Source organism: Ruditapes philippinarum, unplaced genomic scaffold (genome assembly GCF_026571515.1).
Source record: "Ruditapes philippinarum isolate M1 unplaced genomic scaffold, ASM2657151v2 ctg1625_1_1_1_1, whole genome shotgun sequence".
Lineage (NCBI taxonomy): Eukaryota > Metazoa > Mollusca > Bivalvia > Venerida > Veneridae > Ruditapes > Ruditapes philippinarum.
This window is the reverse complement of record NW_026852452.1, coordinates 30,731-52,521: the sequence shown is the minus strand read 5'-3', so window position 1 is coordinate 52,521 and position 21,791 is coordinate 30,731. Positions and strand designations below refer to the sequence as shown.

Here is a 21,791-nt window from a genome sequence, read left to right as displayed (position 1 = left end):
ATGATGGGAAATTCCAAATTATTTTTCAAATTAACATTTTAATTTACTACCGTTCATCCTACATCAAAATGAGACAGAACTAAATTAGTACTATTAAACCTAATACAAGCGGATTAATTTGTGTAAAAAAGAGATAAAATTAAAATTTTCCAGAAACTTTTGTTCTTAGATAAATAATTTGATTTGTCTTGTATTTTTACACTTATATTTTTAACATTAATTGATTAAATGTTATAAAAAAAAATCAAAATATAGAGAAGTCAATGTTGGAAACTATTTATTTCACTGTTCTTCGGTTTTCCCGCAATAAGTCACAAAATTGGAAAAACAACAACATGTCGTGCACACAGGAAAAAGAAGAAAAGGCAGCTGATTATTGGCTTCTTGCACAATGTGTCTCTGTTGAAAAAAAGTTCCAAACCCACTTAAGGTACTTCATGCTGTAGTACTGACAAGCAACGTACGGTACAGTTTTCTTTGAATCCGGGTCAGCTCGGCCCTAAAATGTACTCGGCCCCCCCCCCCCCCGGGTCAACTCGGCCCACTTTTCAATTATTAATATTTAGGTTTGTGTTAACACTATTTGTTGTAATTATTGTAATTATTTATATTACACGGATTGACAGTTTCGAACTAGCTGCAGACAAGCTTTTCTTATCAGTAGAATTGCGAGTAAAGATAAACGATTGCATATCTCACTGTATTTCTACATATTTAACTTCTGTTCTGTTCTTTATTACTTTAACTAGATAATGCACAGACAAGGTCTTTCTATTTGATAGAAAAAAAAACAACGTATGACACGTGCAAATGAATTTCGGCAACAATCAATGCGCTTATACGGAATATTTAATTAGAAGCTTATGATATTAAGTAAACACGTTTTTGTTTCATTTTTTTAAAATATTACTTTACAAACACATTTTATTAGAATCTAGATCTATATTAATTTTATCGAATCTGCAAGACAGATAAATAACATTTTTTTTCTAAATATACTTTATTTCAGAAGAAGTACAATGTATAATTATATAGTAATAAGATATTTCTTATTATTCATTTACCTTAACAACATGCAAAGCAAAGTTAATTATACGTTATATATATTTTTGTAAAGTGGGCCGAGTTGACCCGTGCCGAGATGACCCGTGCCGAGTTGGTATAGGGCCGAGTTGACTCTTTTCCTTTTCTTTAACTGTTTAAGATTAATTTCACAATTTTTTCTGCCAAGTAGATTTGACAAAATAAAAAACAGATTGAATAATTTAGATGTGACATTGACCTTTGATTGACCTTTTTTTCCCAGTTATACGTTAAATATGCCGATTTAATCATTTAATGGACTCCGCCTATTTACGTTTTTTATGGAGAGTTTGGAGGGACTTTCGGGTTAGAAGGAATAATAAACATTACCTTTCAGCTTTAATACAATATACAATAAATCCACAAAAATATGTTTAAATCCAGAACTTAAAAACAAAACCCATACAGGAACAGACTGAAGTATCAGTAAAAGTACACCCGATTTTTACATATGTCCATACAATAAATGGCAGTGTTTCTTACATTAATATTGTAATAATAATAATAATAATAATATCTTTATTTAAAGAAGGTTACACATTAAGAACATACAATAACAATCATATATATCTTATTTCCAATGTGGCCTTCTGAAATAGAAAACAGCAACAACAACAACAGGACATGCATAGGTAGAAAATTGAATGTATAATATGTAATATTTAGAATATTACAACTCATATACTTTCGACAGACACTCAACAATTTGTTTTAACATATACGTATATTGCATCATTCGTTCGTTCGTTCATTCGTTCGTTCATTTATTAATTAATTCATTCATTCATTCACTCACTCATTCATTCATATGAACATCAAGATATGCTTTGTATTTTTCTTTAAAACATTTAAGGTTATTAACATTACGAATATTTAAAGGTATATTGTTCCAAATGTTCATGCCATAATAAGAAAATGTGTCTTTAATATAGTTTGTTTTAGGTCTTGTCCATAATACAATATCTTTTCGTGACCTAGATCTTAAGTTATATATTTTGTTGTCGGATAAAGTCATCAGTTCTGTCATATAAGTCGGTGCCATGTTATTTAAAGTTTTAAAAACAAGCACCGCCGTGTGGTATTTACATCTGTCAAGGAACGGTCAACATGACAGAAATACATGTACCGTATTATTATAATCACCTGCAGCAGAAAAATAGAGTGAACAATTTCAATACTGCACATGCTGCCATATTATATTTGAATTAATATTATATTAATAATAAAATTTGATATCAATTAAGACAAAAATAGTTATATAGTAATGTGGCAGATTTTTAATTAAGGAGTCATTTTTAGATCAGAAGGGAGTTAGCACTACAACATTCCTTTTTGCATAAGTTCGCCAAAGTTTGTCCTCTAATTTGTTTAAATTTTGCCGAAATATTTACCATACAGTGCTGTAACTCAACTCTATGTATTAAATTTATACCGCACCTATTTACATAATGCACTCGATTTTAATGGGCGGGGCTAGCTGCAAGTCGGTTATAGGTTATAGGTTATATACAGAGTTTTAAGAAACTAATTTTCTCGCTTCACTTCATTCGCTCTAAAATTAATTTCTTAAAACTCTGTATATAACCTATAACCTGTACTTATTTTTCTAGAAAAGCATATTAATTTTGCTCTTACTGATTTCTCAAAATGGACTTGGTCACCTCCATTTTTTTAAACTGTCTATTATCAATTTTGGGGAAGTCAAGATGAAAATTGTAAGAGTTAGTCTCTCAAATTTGAAGTCACTTCTGAATGAGGGTTTGGATAGCATGGAATCAAACTAAAAGTGCATGCAACACCTGGACTTTTGGTAATACAGTGTGTTACCACTGAACTACTGCATCCATTCAATCATAGATTTATTTCACCCTTCATCTGCTGAATTTCTTAAATTGTCTATTCCTGATTTCATTTTATCAATATGTCACAGGGTGAGAAAAATGTGCAGGCTGACAAAGACTCGAACCCTGGACCCTGGGAATACCGTTCAGCAATTTACCAACTGACCTATCCAGCCACTTACACACTATCTCCCCTAAATAGTGGACAGTTCTGAACCATGACATACTCAATCCCCTCTGTATTGAAATTTGTCTTTGAATTTTACAAAGTTACAGAGCAATGTAAATTAAACTCTTGAGCTATAATTATGTAGCCACAGTTCCCCATTGGGGGCCAAATGTTACAGAGTGAGGAAAATGTACAGCCTGACCAGGACTCAAACTTGGGACCCTCAGAATACAGTATCGCCGCTCTACCGACTGAGCTGTCTGGCTGCTTACACATTATCTCCCCAAATTAGTGAACAGTTCTGAATAATGACAAATATTTGGGGATATCAAGATGAAAATTAAAATTTAATTGACCAAAAATTTAGAGCCAGGCCAGTCTGCACAAATGTTCAGATTGGCCAAGCTCTATACTGATGGAAATGCCTTATGAGTTATTTTTTTCCCCAGCAAGTTAAAAAGTTTAAGCCCTCACTAATAGTGTATTTGCAACAGCCATAATCTCTTAATCCAATTGTACCTGTCTATTGGTGACTGGTAAAGGTGGTCAGTTTTAATTGATTAATAATTGAGGATAAGGATCACAGCACAAAGTAAAGCCCCTAGCATTACTGCACAATAATTTATCCAACTGTAACAATGTGACAAAATACAGGGTCACATGATCTTTTTTTTCACACACTCACAAGATAACAGTTAATGCCCAGCTGTTTTCATGTACATTTTGTAGTAAGTACAATTGACCAACAACATTTTGAATTTAGTTCTTAGCAAATGCTTTATATGTAAGTAGCCTATTTATTTATAGGGAAACATAATAATGTTAATTTAAACTGTTAATTTACCTTCTCAGATGTTTAAATAAACCACGTTATTGTCAATTTTAGGTATTCCTGTAATGATGAATTTCAAAGTTGTCTACTTGCAATTAAATTTGTAAACACATTCACATTATACATGTACTGTGTAAACATTAATAACAAACTATTTTTTTTCTATTTTCAGGTGAGTTACAAAGTGGCTACAGAAGACAATTATTTGAGAGAGCCAATGGTGTAATAACCAAGGATATGTTGCAAGTTAAAACAGACATACTTGATGTTTAATTCAGACACTTTATCCAGTTGATGAACTAGTAAGTAAGTCTAAGAGTTTACTTCTTGTGATTCTTATTTAATATTTTATGAACTTTTTTTTGCGCCCATTTAGGGGGGGAGCATTTAGATTTACCCCTGTCTGTCCATTCGTCCATCTAGCCTTCATCCATTCTCATTTTGTGTCGCACATAGCTCAAAAAGTATTTGGCATAGAGTCATGAAACCTTACAGGGATATTGCTCAGCATGTGAAGTTGTCCACGCGAAGTTGTGCACCTGAAATTTGCTTGTGGATTTATTCTGTTTTGTTAGAGTCATTGCCCTTGACTTAGTAAAAATTTGCAATTTTCAACTTGTGTCACACATACCTCAAAAAGTATTTGAACTAGAGTCATGAAACCTTACAGGAATATTGCTCAGCATGTGAAGTTGTGCACCTGGGTATTTTCGAGTGGATATATTTAGTATTTTTAAAGTTATTGCCCATGGCTTAGTAAAAAATAACAATTTCCAGCTTGTCCATGCATAGCTGAAAAAGTATTTGACCTGCAGGCCTGAAAGTTTACAAGAATGTAGGTCAGCATATGTACTTATGCACCTTGGGGTTCGCTTGTGGATTTATCCAGTATTTGTAGAGTTATTGCCCTTTACTTAGTGTAAATCGAGAATTGTAGATGTTTTCCGTTAAAAATAGTCAAGAATGCGCAGATTTCAACACTTTTCTTTATTCTCATTCATGGAATAATATATCAATGTGATACAACAATGCGATTCTCTGAAAATAATAAATAAACAAACTAAATACTGATTACAACGCATTTAAATAAAATACAATAAATTGTCTAAAATAATAATGCTAATACAAGTCATAAATATACGATATCACCTTTACAATTATAGACTTAAATCTATTAAAATAATATTGTTATTTTATATTTCCGCGAATAATTCCGTTTATAATTTAATTCACGGCAAATATTGTAAAGTTCATCATCATTTAAACAATATTGAATTTACTATTAAAATTCATACATAATTAATAACTTGCTTACCGATTATGATCTACTTTCCATTGGAAAACATCAATAAACAAAACACATCAACAATTTAAGCACTTCCGCCCAAGGCAAAACAACATATCAAAGTAACGGTTAATGACGTCACCGTAAAACAATTTAATGACGTCTTTTTACGGGAAACAAAATAAGACGTTACGTTTGGCGGAAATAGTGAAGCTATGTTAAATTGAAAGAGTCAAACAATGTTTTTAATAGTAAATACTATCGAAAAAATCAAACTATGAAAATTATGTGATTATAATAAATAAATTTACAATTAAGAACTATAATTCTTACACTCCCCACCATGAAACGTTACGATTTCATCTTATACAAACAATAGCTTATTGTAATGTATACCTTTACTTAAATAGAACATTCTAGTAGGCAAAGTTTAGTTATTGGTCTTAAGAATTGTGACATACTAGTTTTGACCACACAGCTTCGTGTATGCCCGTCCAGACCCACATTTATAGATTCAACCCTGCCCAACGGCCACTGCCCCTTGGTATGTTTTCCTGAGCCACGAGTACAATATCGCCCTCACGGATATCTCTTTGTGGTCTCAGCCATTTTTGTCGATATTGTAGGGTAGGTATATATTCCCGAATCCATCGTTTCCAGAATATATCAGCAAGATACTGAGCCTGTCTCCACCTTCTCTTTGCATATGTATCTTCTTTTCTAAAAATGCCACGTGGAATACATGTATTGGACTTTAGTAATAAAATCATGCTTGGAGTTAAAGCTGGGGGGTCTTTTGGGTCATCGCTTACTCGGGTAATGGGTCTATCATTAAGTATTTTTTCAACCTCAGTTACAACAGTAAGAAGTTGTTCATCTGTCAGAAGCTGCTCTTTGACTAACGATCTCAAAATTGCACGTGTCGATCGTATCATCCGTTCCCATATACCGCCCATGTGACTAGCTGACGGAGGGTTAAAGTTCCATTCGATTTCCCGCTGCAACATGAATTGTCCAATTTCGGATTGATTCCAATCTCGTAAGGACTTGCGTAATTCACAATCTCCACTTACTAGATTGGTTCCGTTGTCACTATATACCTTTTCCGGTAGACCTCTCCGGCTAATAAATCGTTGCAATGCGGCGCTAAACGAATCTGTACTCAAACTATGAGTAACTTCTAAATGGACGGCCCTTAAACAAGAAAAAATACACCCATATCTCTTTACTTGTGACTTTCCTGATTTTACCATCAAAGGACCAAAAAAGTCTATGCCGATAAATGAAAACGGTGGTTTATCTGGTGTGATTTGCTCATCAAGTAACGGTCCCATTTGTTGCTTACAAAGCGGATTGTTCTTGCGTTTACATGGTACATAATTCCTTACTACCTGTTTGACAGCGCTATGTCCATTTATTATCCAGTATCTTGTTCGTGTAGCTGCTAAAACTTGTTGTACTCCGACGTGACCTTGACTTTCGTGGTAAAAACGTATCATTAAAGTAGTTAAATGATGCCGTTTCGGTAGAATGATTGGACATTTCGTTTCATCATGGTAAATAATGCGTCCTTTTGTACGTATTAAACCATCTTTAAGTATTGGATTTAATGAAGCTATCGGACTTTCACCTTTAACATTAGTTCCTTTTTGCAAGTTTATTACCTCATCGGCAAAGCATTCCATCTGAACGTATTTCACAACTGCGTGAGAAGATGTCTTAAGTTCAGACAAGGTGAGATTACCTTTTTCAACCACTACATCATGATGCAGATATCGCTGTTTGCAATAATCCTTGTATCTCAAAAACCATGCCACTGCACGTCTAAGTTTGAACCAATCAGAGTAGTATTCAATTATCTTCCCAATAGTATCACAAGTGGTAACGTTAATAGCAATTTCTCTCTTAACCTCGACATCATCTTCACTCACTTCCGGGATATTATTACCTGAATACTTAGGCCAGTGTTCCCTACCTTTACTAAGAAATGTTGGTCCATGCAGCCAAACATCTAACTTGTCTGTCTCAGAAGCGTTGATACCTCTTGAAGCTATGTCTGCTGGATTTGAACTTGAATCAATATGGTGCCATTGATTTGGACTTGTAGTATCATGAATGATGCTAAGCCTATTTCCGACGAACGTTTTAAATCTTCTTGAAGTATTTCTGATATATCCTAGTAGTATCATCGAATCCGTCCAAAACGTAACTTCATCTATCTTAATATCGAGTTCCTCAGCAAGACATTGATATAAGCGACAAGCGACCACAGCTCCAGATAGTTCCAGTCTCGGTATAGTTATTTGTTTTATGGGGGCTAGACGAGATTTACCCATGACGAGACAGCATGTTATATTCCCCGTGTTGTCAGTGAGTCTCAAATACGCGCATGCGCCGTAACCTACTTCCGACCCGTCACTGAAAATATGCAACTGTGCATTAATTACTGATCCAAATCCTGGTGGTAGGAAACATCGATCTATCGTGATGTCCGCCAATCGCGGCAGGAAACGTAACCAACTTTGCCATTCTTCATCATAGTTGTCCGGAATTTGCTCGTCCCAGCCTAGCTTTTCTCTACACAAGTTCTGAATAATGAACTTTGCTTTCAGAATTATTGGCGACACAAGTCCAAGAGGGTCAAATATTGAACTTAGTGTTGATAATATCCCGCGCCTCGTTGAAGGGTTACTTTTTAAGTCAACCTTGTACTTAATTGTATCATTGTTTACGTCCCAAATAATACCCAATGCTTTGTCATTACATTTTTCACCAGGGGTTAAGCTGACAACCGATTTGGCAAGATCTGATTCCGGTATTGTCTTTAAAACATTTCTACTGTTACTGAGCCATTTTGTTAAGCGAAATCCTCCCAAAGACAGCATTTTCTTTAAATTCATAGCCAAATCAATAGCTTCCTGCTCAGATGGGACAGACTTTAGACAGTCATCAACGTAAAAATTCTTCTCAACTGTCAGCGCAACTTCCGGTTTAAACAGATGCGAGAAATCTTTCGCTGTTCTTTTAAGTGCATACGCAGCACAACTCGGAGAAGATGTAGCACCAAATAAATGGACATTCATGCGATATTGCTTAGGAATCTTGTCCAATTCTCCATTAGGCCACCAGAGAAACCTTAAAGCATCACGATCTTCCTCGATAACACGAACTTGGTGAAACATTGCTTCAATATCTGCAATAAATGCTATTCGTTCCTGTCTAAACTTTATAAGTACACCGACTAGACTGTTCATTAAATCAGGTCCTTGCAAAAGTTGACTGTTAAGCGACATTCCTTTGTATTTAGCAGCACAATCAAACACTACACGTACTTTTCCCGGCTTGTTAACATTTATCACGGGATGATGCGGCAAATACCAAACCCGCTTTGTTTCTGGTACAATGTGATCCACTTCAGAGGCATATCCATTCGCAATGTAATCATTCACAGTAGTTCTGTACATATCATGCAAATTATTGTCATTTGACAACTTGCGCTTCAACTGCTGTAATCTGGCTTGGGCAAGCGGTATATTATTTACGAATGATGAATTTCTATCACGCCAAGGAAGACCAAGCTTGTAATGACCATCCTCGCGAGTTAATGTTGACTCCATGGATTTCATAGCATTTTTATCTTCTACAGACATGCAACTCTTCACTTGTGATTTATCATTAAAGTCTGTTGTCCACAAACGCTCAATTTGTTGCTGTAACAACATGTCACGTGACTCAAAGAAATTTATATTAATATCGTTGGATTCTTTCATAGTTGGGACTGGACCGCGTATAGCCCATCCAAGACGAGTGCGTATCGCGTACGGTTCATCGCTATTTCCGAATTTCACTTCTAGCGGTATATGTGCAACAGGTGAATCCGTCCCTATTAACATCATAACGTCATTAGTGTCTATATCTGGAATATTTATACCGGATAAGTACGGTAAGTTTCGGATATCTGCATATTTAGCTGCAGATCGAGTTGATATCGGTAATGACTTTACTGACCAGACTTTTCTTAGGGTAATACTTTCATTCCCATCGATAGGTTGAATATCTAAGTCGGCCTCCTGACCATGTATAATACCTTCACGTGAGTTTGCCGTAGACATCCGGAATGTGACGGGCTTACCGGTTATATTCAGGCTCCGTAACAATCTTTCATCACATAAGGTTTTATCGGCCCCATCATCTAGCAGGGCATATGTCTGACAAGAACTACCGTCCCCACCCCTAACTATTACAGGAATAATACCCAGACAATTTTTTACAGTTGAACCTTCTGTTGCTGCACAGTTACACGACGACTGCACTGCTGTGTGGCCATTATCGGGTTTTACCCAACTATGTAACAAAATGTGGTGTTTGACATTACAATTAGTAACATTACATATTTTTGGTTTTCTACACTTGTTTGTAAAATGTTTACCTTTTAAACAATTGTAACACAATTTAAGTGATCTTACCAGTTTATAACGATCATTGAGACTCATTGACTTGAACTTGTTACACAGTGATAACTCTGCACAGTTACCTGAACAACAAATGCATTTACTACTTTCATGACCGTTTTCTTCAGTATGTGTACACAGAGTAGTAACCTTTGGTCTATCATTACTGTAATATTTGCCAGAACTGTTTCTGGTTTCTTTCTTGATAAAATCATTGTTTTTACAAAGATCATAGCTATACATGGAGTTAGCGATACGTGATTTTTCGTCTACAAATTTAGACAAATCTGAAAAGCGCGGCACTCTACCTGACTCATTTATATAATGTGCTACTTCTACCCATTTTACTCTTATATGTGTTGGGAGCCGCTTGACAATGCATCTTAAATTTTCTGTATTATCAATATCAGAGGAAAATCCTAACTGAGAAAGTGTAATTTCACATTTCTGCATCTCTAAAGATAATTTAGATAGCCCTTCAACATCGGACGCTTTAATCTGAGCACCATTTACCAAGTTATCAATGTAAGACCTTGCAATTAAATGTGGTCTGCCAAATCTAGACAATAATATTGACCTAGCACGTTTATAACCTTCTTCCGGTTCTAACAAAACACAATCTTCTATACTAGATTTTGCCTTACCTGTACAATACTGAATGAGATAACTTAGCTTTAAATTATTGTCACTTATTCTGCTTTCAATGTTTGTTTCAAATGTTTTTGATAAATTTGCAGTATCCTTCAGGCTTCCCATCAAATGTCAAAAGTTCTGGCTTCGGTAAGTTGAATCCTTCATGGAGTGCTGACGCCAATCTTTGAAATGATCTGTCAATGTTCGATGTCTCACTGTCAACTTCCGGTATACACGATCTGTTTATTTCCGGTCTGGGCTGTCACGGCTGTGTCAAAGTTATATTTCTCACAGAATCTGTACGGTTGTTCACCTGAATATAATCAATCATATTATTTTGTACGTCAGGCTGAGCATTTTGATTATTAGATATGACCCCGGTTTCTTCCTGTGTTGTTTCTAACCACACCATTTCTTCTATCTCTGCTTCTTCTAATTCCGACTGCTGATCTAACAACTGTTGTTTCATTTCAAGATCCCGGCGAGCTCGTTCAAGTTCTTGTTTCTTTTTAAGTTGTTTTAATTTGTGTTCTGCTATTAAACGCTTTGCTTAAGCACTTTGTAATTTCCGGCGCGACGAGACTGAAGCACGTGAACTTCCATGGCTGACATTTGACTCTGCGTCATTTTCTATAGGAATATTTTCTCCATCTTGCGGTCCAATAGCTCCCGCGATCCACTGAGAAAATCTTTCCCTGAATTCTTCAAAGTTCTTTAAACAGCTCTCAAAGTTCGCTTCCAAGTCTGCAACAACTTCCGGTTGCGCGCACAAATCTAAACATTGTAAATGCACTGATTTGAAATGTTCAAAGCGTTCACATAATTTATTGTTCAGTAGTTTTACCTCTTCTATATTATTGTAGGACATCATGCTCTTTTCAAGTTCATTGTATAGTTTCGTCAGTAACATAATGAGCGCCATTTGCACTTCTTGATCTCTTCAAACTGACAAACTCCTGATTACAAGTTTCCGCACTATTTGTTGACGGCATTTTCGTCACAGTAAAATCGAGAATTGTAAAATCGAGAATTGTAAATCGAGAATTGTAAATCGAGAATTGTAGATGTTTTCCGTTAAAAATAGTCAAGAATGCGCAGATTTCAACACTTTTCTTTATTCTCATTCATGGAATAATATATCAATGTGATACAACAATGCGATTCCATGAAAATAATAAATAAACAAACTAAATACTGATTACAACGCATTTAAATAAAATACAATAAATTGTCTAAAATAATAATGCTAATACAAGTCATAAATATACGATATCACCTTTACAATTATAGACTTAAATCTATTAAAATAATATTGTTATTTTATATTTCCGCGAATAATTCCGTTTATAATTTAATTCACGGCATACTATTGTAAAGTTCATCATCATTTAAACAATATTGAATTTACTATTAAATTCATACATAATTAATAACTTGCTTACCGATTATGATCTACTTTCCATTGGAAAACATCAATAAACAAAACACATCAACAATTTAAGCACTTCCGCCCAAGGCAAAACAACATATCAAAGTAACGGTTAATGACGTCACCGTAAAACAATTTAATGACGTCTTTTTACGGGAAACAAAATAAGACGTTACGTTTGGCGGAAATAGTGAAGCTATGTTAAATTGAAAGAGTCAAACAATGTTTTTAATAGTAAATACTATAGAAAAAATCAAACTATGAAAATTATGTGATTATAATAAATAAATTTACAATTAAGAACTATAATTCTTACACTTAGTAAAAACTATTTCATTATGTTGTGTTATTTGTTCCTCCAGTGCTTGAGTTAGAATCAACCAACTTTACAGGAATAATGATCAACATCACTGTGAAGCTATGCACCTGGGATTTGCATGTGGAGTTCTTCAGTTTTGTTAGAATTATTGCCCTTGACTTATTATAAATTTGAAATTTTCAACTTGTTCATGCATAGCTCAAAAAGTATTAGACCTGCAGGCCTGAAAGTTTACAAGAATGTTGGCAGCATGTGTACTTATGCACCTTGGGTTTCGCTTGTGAATTTATTCAGTATTTGTAAAGTTGTTGCCCTTCACTGAGTAAAAGATTTTTAGTTTTTAACTTGTGGCACACAGATAGTGGCAGCATGGCTGTGTGGTTAACGGGTCAGACTAGTAATCTAATGATCACTAGCTGCATGGGTTCAAACCCCTTCAGGGGCAAGTCGTTTCCTTGAACAAAAAATTTTACACTTGTTGCTCAGTACTGGTTGATTCGAAAGTTTGTCTATAAGCTTATAGCTTCCTACACAATCAAACTAAAATAAATTCTGTATATAAAATAAACCAGAATTAAGATTTAGTTGTTACAATAATTTCGCAAACCCTGTAATTGTATGTGTAAATATTTCTACATACTTTGATGCATTGGGTGACTTGGTTGTTAAAGATTCTGCAAAATATCTCTTGCTGTTGAATGCTTCTAGGGACTTTGAATTAATTTGTGTGTTTCTTAAAACTTGTGTCTCTTCAAAAATGTAGGTACAGTCAGGAGTATAGGTAAGGTACAGTTTGGTGAAAATAGTGTGAATCTTGATAAAAATGTTCCATATACAACAAGTTAAAATAGTTTCCTGCGGGGGAAAAGTTTTAATGATTAAAAGATATTTCATTTAACTATTTTCAAAATTGTTTAAAAAAACATTTGTATCGAGAATTATATTGACAATAAATGTAACATATCAATAGTAGAAGGTCTTTGTAAAATGGAGAGGGTCGACCCTGGCGTTGGGTCTGGATTACACATTTGGTACCACCTCACTTATTTCCTATATCCTTTGAGGTATATTACTTCGAGACTTTGAATACTTGTTAGTGACCAACATGCCCATTTTCTTTGGTAGTTTAGCACGCAGGAAGGTAGTCTAGTACTGGTGTAACTCTCCAGGAACGATGGTTAGGAAACTACCCGCCTATATGACTGAAATACTGTTGGGAAAAGGCGTAAAATGAAACAAACAAACATGCCCATTTTGGCAAGATAACATAACTCTGTCATAGATATTGACCAAGTTATGCCCCTTATTCAACTTTCTGGACCCCTTGACTTTTAGTTAGACAGTGTTTTCACTGAACTACTGCATCAATTCTATCATACATCTATTTCACCCTTCATCTGCTGAAATTCTTAAATTGTCTATTAAGAACTATCCATTATCAATATGTCACAGGGTGAAAAAAAAGTGCAGCCTGACTGGGACTCAAACCCGAGACGCTTGCAATACTGTTCCATGGCTTAACCGACTGAACATTCCAGCGGCTGACACATATTTTCCCCTAAATAGTGAACAGTTCTGAACCATGACACACTTCCCGCTTTATTGAAATTCGTCCTCGAATTTCACAGAGTTACAGAGGAATGTAAATTAATCTCTTAGCAATATGTATTCATAGTCCCCCATTGGGGGCCAAATGTCATAGGGTGAGGAAAATATGCAGCCTGATGGTGACTCGAACCCTGGACCCTTGGAAAAACCATACTTCGGCTCTACCCACTGAGCTGTCCGGACACTTACACAATCTCTTTTTATAAGCGAACAGTTCTGATCCATGACAGATATTTAGGGATACCAAGATGAAAATTAATATTTATTCAACCAAAAATTTAGAGCCAGGCCAGTCTGTACAGTTAATGCCCAGTTATTTTCATGTACATTTTGTAGTAAGTACAATTGACCAACAACATTTTGAATTTAGTTCTTAGCAAATGCTTTATATGTAAGTAGCCTATTTATTTATAGGGAAACATAATAATGTTAATTTAAACTGTTAATTTACCTTCTCATTTGTTTAAATAAACCACGTTATTGTCAATTTTAGGTATTCCTGTAATGATGAATTTCAAAGTTGTCTACTTGCAATTAAATTTGTAAACACATTCACATTATACATGTACTGTGTAAACATTAATAACAAACTATTTTTTTTCTATTTTCAGGTGAGTTACAAAGTGGCCACAGAAGACAATTATTTGAGAGAGCCAATGGTGTAATAACCAAGGATATGTTGCAAGTTAAAACAGACATACTTGATGTTTAATTCAGACACTTTATCCAGTTGATGAACTGGTAAGTGAGTTTAAGAGTTTACTGCTTGTGATTCTTTTTTAATATTTTATGAACTTTTTTTTGCGCCCATTTTAGGGGGGGGGAGCATTTAGCTTTACCCCTGTCCGTCCATTCGTCCATATAGCCTTCATCCATTCTCATTTTGTGTTGCACATAGCTCAAAAAGTATTTGACATAGAGTCATGAAACCTTACAGGGATATTGCTCAGCATGTGAAGTTGTCCACGCGAAGTTGTGCACATGAAATTTGCTTGTGGATTTATTCTGTTTTGTTAGAGTAATTGCCCTTGACTTAGTAAAAATTTGCAATTTTCAACTTGTGTCACACATACCTCAAAAAGTATTTGAACTAGAGTCATGAAACCTTACAGGAATATTGCTCAGCATGTGAAGTTGTGCACCTGGGTATTTTCGAGTGGATATATTTAGTATTTTTAAAGTTATTGCCCATGACTTAGTAAAAATAACAATTTTCAGCTTGTCCATGCATAGCTGAAAAAGTATTTGACCTGCAGGCCTGAAAGTTTACAAGAATGTAGGTCAGCATATGTACTTATGCACCTTGGGGTTCGCTTGTGGATTTATCCAGTATTTGTAAAGTTATTGCCCTTTACTTAGTAAAAACTATTTCATTATGTTGTGTTATTTGTTCCTCCAGTGCTTGAGTTAGAATCAACCAACTTTACAGGAATAATGATCAACATCACTGTGAAGCTATGCACCTGAGATTTGCATGTTGAGTTCTTCAGTTTTGTTAGAATTATTGCCCTTGACTTAAATTTGAAATTTTAAAGTTGTTGCCCTTCACTGAGTAAAAGATTTTTAGTTTTTAACTTGTTGCACACAGATAGTGGCAGCATGGCTGTGTGGTTAACAGGTCAGACTAGTAATCTAATGATCACTAGCTGCATGGGTTCAAACCCCTTCAGGGGCAAGTCGTTTCCTTGAACAAAAAATTTTACACTTGTTGCTCAGTACTGGTTGATTCGAAAGTTTGTCTATAAGCTTATAGCTTCCTACACAATCAAACTAAAATAAATTCTGTATATAAAATAAACCAGAATTAAGATTTAGTTGTTACAATAATTTCGCAAACCCTGTAATTGTATGTGTAAATATTTCTACATACTTTGATGCATTGGATGACTTGGTTGTTAAAGATTCTGCAAATTATCTCTTGCTGTTTGAATTAATTTGTGTGTTTCTTAAAACTTGTGTCTCTTCAAAAATGTACGTACAGTCAGGAGTATAGGTAAGGTACAGTTTGGTGAAAATAGTGTGAATCTTGATAAAAATGTTCCATATACAACAAGTTAAAATAGTTTCCTGCGGGGGAAAAGTTTTAATGATTAAAAATATTTCATTAAACTATTTTCAAAATTGTTTAAAAAACATTTGTATCGAGATTTATATTGACAATAAATGTAACATATCAATAGTAGAAGGTCCTTGTAAAATGGAGAGGGTCGACCCTGGCGTTGGGTCTGGATTACACATTTGGTACCACCTCACTTATTTCCTATATCCTTTGAGGTATATTACTTCGAGACTTTGAATACTTGTTAGTGGCCAACATGCCCATTTTCTTTGGTAGTTTAGCACACAGGAAGGTAGTCTAGTATTGGTGTAACTCTCCAGGAACGATGGTTAGGAAACTACCCGCCTATATGACTGAAATATTGTTAGGGAAAAGGCGTAAAATGAAACAAACAAACATGCCCATTTTGGCAAGATAACATAACTCTGTCATAGATATTGACCAAGTTATGCCCCTTATTCAACTTTCTGGACCCCTTGACGGTTAGTTAGAGAGTGTTTTCACTGACCTACTGCATCAATTCTATCATACATCTATTTCACTCTTCATCTGCTAAAATTCTTAAATTGTCTATTAAGAACTATCCATTATCAATATGTCACAGGGTGAAAAAAAAGTGCAGCCTTACTGGGACTCAAACCCGAGACCATTGCAATACTGTTCCATGGCTTAACCGACTGAACATTCCAGCGGCTGACACATATTCTCCCCTAAATAGTGAACAGTTCTGAACCATGACACACTTCCCGCTTTATTGAAATTCGTCCTCGAATTTCACAGAGTTACAGAGGACTGTAAATTAATCTCTTAGCAATATGTACTCATAGTCAAATATTGCCCTTGACTTAGTAAAAATTTGCAATTTTCAACTTGTGTCGCACATAACTCAAAAAGTATTTGACGTAGTCATAGTCATGAAACTTTACAGAAATGTTGGTCAGCATGCAAAGTTGTGCACTTTGGGTTTTGCTTGTGGATTTATTCTGTTTTTGTCAGAGTTATTGCCCATGACTTAGTAAAAATTTGCAATTTTCAGCTTGTTCATGCATAGCTCAAAAAGTATTTGACCTGCAGGCCTGAAAGTTTACAAGAATGTATATCAGCATATGTACTTATGCACCTTGGGGTTCGCTTGTGAATTTATCCAGTATTTGTAGAGTTATGGCTCTTTACTTAGTAAAAACTATTGCATTATGTTGTGTAATTTGTTCCTCCAGTGCTAGAGTTAGAATCAACCAGCTTAATGTTAATTTGCAATTTTTAACTTGTGTTGCATCTAGCTCAAAAAGTATTTGAACTAGAGTCATGAAACCTTACAGGAATATTGCTCAGCATGTGAAGTTGTGCATCTGGATATATTTAGTATTTTTAAAGTGATTGCCCTCTACTTAGGCCTAAAAAAAAAAATTGTTCTGTTCGGGTCACCCGACCCTACCTAATAATATGCGCCGACCCTACCATTTTTTTAGTGTCCAAAAAAAAAAAAAAAAAAAATCCATAAAAATACCGTATTATTGAGGTACTCAATGAGCAGTGTGAAGGGCAATTCAGGCGAAAATTTCGCTGTTTATATTTCCATTTCGCTCTCCCAATTGATCAAAGAGAAGTCAACAACGCCGATAAAATCTTAATTCCCAAAGAGTAATTACTTGCCGATGTAAATAGCAGAGGTTGTATCCGCCCATATGACGACTGCTAATTATCATTATCCAATCAGAGCATCGCTATATACTACCCTTCTACCTGTATGCAAAGCGATAGACCGCCTACTCTAAACAGTAAATAATGAGAGCATCGGCCCGAAACGAGTATATTTTGGGTTTTTCAAGGCTATCACAAAACTGTTACTAAGTCAATTCGAAAAAATCTTATGACTGGTATGTTGTAGACAGTGAGAGTGTTTTGCATTGTTATCTTTGTAGAAATGCCAAATTTGACACAGCTTGTACGCTCATATATATTTGTTTTAATGTCATAAATATGACGCTCAGATTAAGATTTATTAATATTGTAAATTTCAAAAAGCATTATTTATAAAGATATTACAGAGTTTAACATTTCATGAAAATAAAGGGAGGTAATTAGAAATTTATTTTCTATAATTTCTCAGTCGAATTTTTCAATAAGAAATGAATGTATATAATTTTAGTGATCAAATATAATGTGCTTAAATGTTTGCAGTACATATTTTACATATTCTTCGATATTTGAAAATTGTTTTATAAGCATAATTACTGTCCTAAGATGATAATTTGGTCTTAACGGTACATGGGAAAGTCGAAAAACGGGGTTATCTGGCTTATTATCCGATATCGTAAAAGTAAACATTTACATATACTATATAGCATTATTCTTACAGAGTTGTTTGTGTATTACAGTTATGGCTCTGTCGGTAGGTCGGAGTATTTGTAACTATTAGTGTTTTGTACTCATAGGTTCGAACCCCACTTAGTGTCATTTTATAACAACAGTTTTTTCTTCTTACTTTGTTATTTTATCATTATTCTGTATTTATTTTTCGTTTTCGTTTTTGTTTTCTTCTTATAATATATATTTTATAGTATATATTTATTTCTTTTATTTCCATCTATTTTCTTTGTGTATTTTTTTATGGCAGGGTAATAAAATATTTGATATCATATTCATGTATGTATATAAAAAAACCCGTCAAACTTGTTTTCTGAACAATTGGCTGTTCTGAGGTAAAAAAAAATGTGTCTTACCAGTAGTCGAACTTCTGCCTGTACGGGTAAAACACATTACTGACACGGTTGCTCTACCTACTGCGCTAACAAGTCATATGATAATATGTAGTTTTATTTTCATTTTTATAGGTTGTGGCATTGATCTGCCTAACCTATTTTTTGCATTGTTATTGGTCTTTGTTATGTAAACAAAGGCTCAAGTTATCATCCTAGGACAGTATATGCACATAAATATGACAATACAACATAGAAGATCACAAAAGAAATTTCTGTAAACAGAACAAGATAGACATATTTTATTAATCATTATCCAATGTAACTTTATCTGGAAAGTAAAAATATAAAGTTAATTTATTCATCATAGTTTTTTTACACATTATTATCAAAAATATATGAGAAAGCTTATAAATAGCTGATAAATAGATTGTGTTTCTATTCTAGTTAAAGGATGTATAGCCATGCATGTTAATGCATAAACATTGGGATGTTTCCCTTCTGCCGATTTTTCACAAGGAAGTCACTTCTCCCTAAAATTTCCCCCCAGGATGAGCCCTGGGTACGGTACAGGTTTTATCGCCGCTCTTAGTTACAAAATGGCGGATCACATCGTCAATATTTGTAAAACGGCGTGTGATCCTCACCAGAAGAACGCTGAGAGTTTAAGATTGTTATACCTGAAATGTCTTTTGAAAACATAGAAGGGATCCATGTATTTGTGCCACCCGGGAGGGATGTCAGAAATTTCCATATCTAAATTTCAATATACTGGTGAAAAAAAAAAAAAAAAAAAAAAAAATCCGACCTACCTTACCTATTCCTTGAGAGCATGTTACCCTAACAAAACAATTTTTTTTTTAGGCCTTAGTAAAAATTTACAATTTTCAACTTGTGTCGCGCATAACTCAAAAGTATTTGACGTAGAGTCATGAAACTTAATTAGGTACGTGTAATTCCACAGAGCTAAATCCCTAAGGTAACGGAAAACAGTGTTAAGCTAGGTTTTCAAAAAGGTCGATTAATCAATCGTGTACGGTTTACAGATCACGTGCTCCTGCATGTACCGGAAACAGGCCACGTGCTCCTCCATGCCTCAAAAACTAATCGCTAACCAATACCTGTGGAATGGCGCTTTGTAGTGCAGTAAAATCTTTAAAGACATTTTCAAGAGTATTCATATAAACAAAGAGGCAGAATTAAAACTGTTCAATAGAATTTATTTAAACTTGTTGTTAGAATATGATAATGGAAACATTTTAAGCGAAACAATTTAGGGGTCACCGTCCTCATTATTGAGTTGTCTGCCTCTGAATTGGACTTAAATGCTTAATTCAAGGGCAATTAATTATGTTTACATTTAAATTTTGTTTACCTTGGCCATCTGTCTGTCCGTCCGTCCGCCCGTCCGTCTGTCTGCATTAAGCATGTCCGGCCTTCACAGGTCAAACTACTGGTGGGATTTCAACCAAACTTTACAGGAGGGATCAGTACCATCCCTAGTTGTGCACATCAGCGGCACAAATTCCGCTTCACTGTACAAAATGGCTACCAGAACTAAAAATGCAAAAATCTTGTCCGGCCTTCACAGGAAAACCTACTGGTGGGATTTCAACCAAACTTTACAAGAGTACTCAGTGCACATGGCAAGCTAAGGTTCCGCTTTGCTGCACAAAATGGCCCCCAGAGCTAAAATAGTAAAATCTTTTCTGGCCTTCACAGGTGGGATTTCAACCAATCCTTACTGCAGTGAACAACATTTTGAATTAAGTTCTTTGCAAATGCTTTACATGTAAGTAGCCTATTTATTCATAGGGAAACCTAAGAATTTTACTTTAAACTGTTAATTTACTTTCTTGTATGTTCATTTTAACAACTTTATTGTCAATTTTAGGTATACCTGTAATGATGAATTTCAAAGTTGTCAAACACATTCAGATTATACCTGTACAACATTAATAGCAAAATGTTGGGTTTTTTCTATTTTCAGGTGGGTTACAAAGTGGCTATGTCTAGAAGATAATTATTAGAGAGAACCAAGAATATCTTGAAAGTTGGACATGCAGCAATACAGAAATTCAAAGACTTTATCCAGTTGATAAGCTAGTAAGTGAAGTTTTAGAGTTTACTGATTGTTATTCTCTTCAATATTAAAGGGATTCCACTGAGGTTTTTTGACATGATGGGACTGAAAAGATTTTTTCCAGACAAATATACCATTTGATGTAGGTTTAGACCACTAATCTTTGTGCAAAATTTCAGATTTTTCGCGCTCTTCGTTTTTCCAGAATAATTATTCAAATTGTAAAAAAATGACCCAAAATGAAAAACGTTTAAATGCTTTTCACTCAAATCGGGCTAAGAAAAACATAAAAATACGATTTTCAATTTATTTCTAAGTACATTTCTTAACTATCTTTGCATATATTTCTGTTTAAATTGCCCCAGCTCATTTATGTAAGAAAATCAAATTTTATGTTTTTAGGCTTTTAAACCTCAGTGGAGTCCCTTTAATAAAATTTACATTTGAATTTGAAATTTTAATGTGTCAAGAAGTTAATAGTGTGATTTTGTGTGACTTCAAATGTAACCTGCCTTTGCAGATAGTGGCGGCAAGGCCAAGTAGTTATCATGCTGGACTAGTAAGCTAGCCGCATGGGTTCAAACCCCTTCAGGGGTATTAGTTGTTGTTTCCTTGAACAAGAAACTTTACACTTATTGCTCAGTACTAGTTGGTTTCTGGAATGGATTTGAAAGTGTGTCTATAAGCTTTAAATTAAGCTTCCTACGCAATCAAACTAAAATAAATTCTGTATATAAAATAAACCAGAATTATGATTTTGTTACAATAATTTTGCAAACCCTGTAATAGTATGTGTAATATTTCTACATAATTTGATGCATTCTGGTGACTTGGTTGTTAAAAATTCTGCAAGATATCTCTTGCTTCTGGGGACTTTGAATTATTCTGTGTGATTCTTAAAGGGTATTATCTTATGAAATTTTCTGATAAAATTTATCAAAAGTCAAACTATATTGGTTACCTCTCTGGCATGGGTTCGATCCCCGGGAGATGCTTTGGTAGTTTAGCGCGGAGGAAGGTAGTCTAGTACTGATGTAACTCTTCAGGAACGATGGTTAGGAAACTATCCGCCTATATGACTGAAATACTGTTTAAGAAAAGGCGTAAATGAAACAAACAACAAAACAAAATCCATTATTGTACGGTTGATTCCTGAAAAAGTTGTAACATAGAATGTCTCTGTTATTTAAAACACATGAATAATGAACATAAACAGAATAATGGCGGCATGGCTGAGTGGTTAACACATCAGACTAGTAATCTAATGATCGCTAATCGCATGAGTTCAAACTCTGTCAGG

The 21,791-nt window shown here is 34.6% G+C and overlaps 1 protein-coding gene and 1 long non-coding RNA gene across 3 annotated transcripts; one reads left to right on the top strand and one right to left on the bottom strand.

Annotated features, from left to right (window-relative positions):
• Positions 1 to 245: 245 nt before the first annotated feature.
• LOC132712839 (uncharacterized) lies at positions 246 to 20,514 on the top strand. 2 transcript variants are annotated; one of them, XR_009623365.1, is made up of 3 exons: positions 246 to 430; positions 14,262 to 14,391; positions 20,399 to 20,514. It is a non-coding gene; the product is annotated as an uncharacterized LOC132712839 (long non-coding RNA). The 2 variants fall into 2 exon arrangements; XR_009623366.1 differs by lacking the exon at positions 246 to 430 and adding an exon at positions 13,949 to 14,041.
• LOC132712849 (uncharacterized) lies at positions 4,845 to 10,551 on the bottom strand. The gene is made up of 2 exons (XM_060695290.1): positions 5,241 to 10,551; positions 4,845 to 4,963 (listed from the first exon to the last, which is right to left on the bottom strand). The coding sequence occupies exon 1, from the start codon at positions 10,415 to 10,417 to the stop codon at positions 5,717 to 5,719; it is 4,701 nt and encodes a 1,566-aa protein (XP_060551273.1). The 5' UTR covers positions 10,418 to 10,551; the 3' UTR covers positions 4,845 to 4,963; positions 5,241 to 5,716.
• Positions 20,515 to 21,791: the final 1,277 nt, after the last annotated feature.

Bases quoted from the DNA above. Each gene is read 5' to 3' on its own strand.
- LOC132712849 (XM_060695290.1), bottom strand. From the start codon at position 10,417: ATGGGAAGCCTGAAGGATACTGCAAATTTATCAAAAACATTTGAAACA.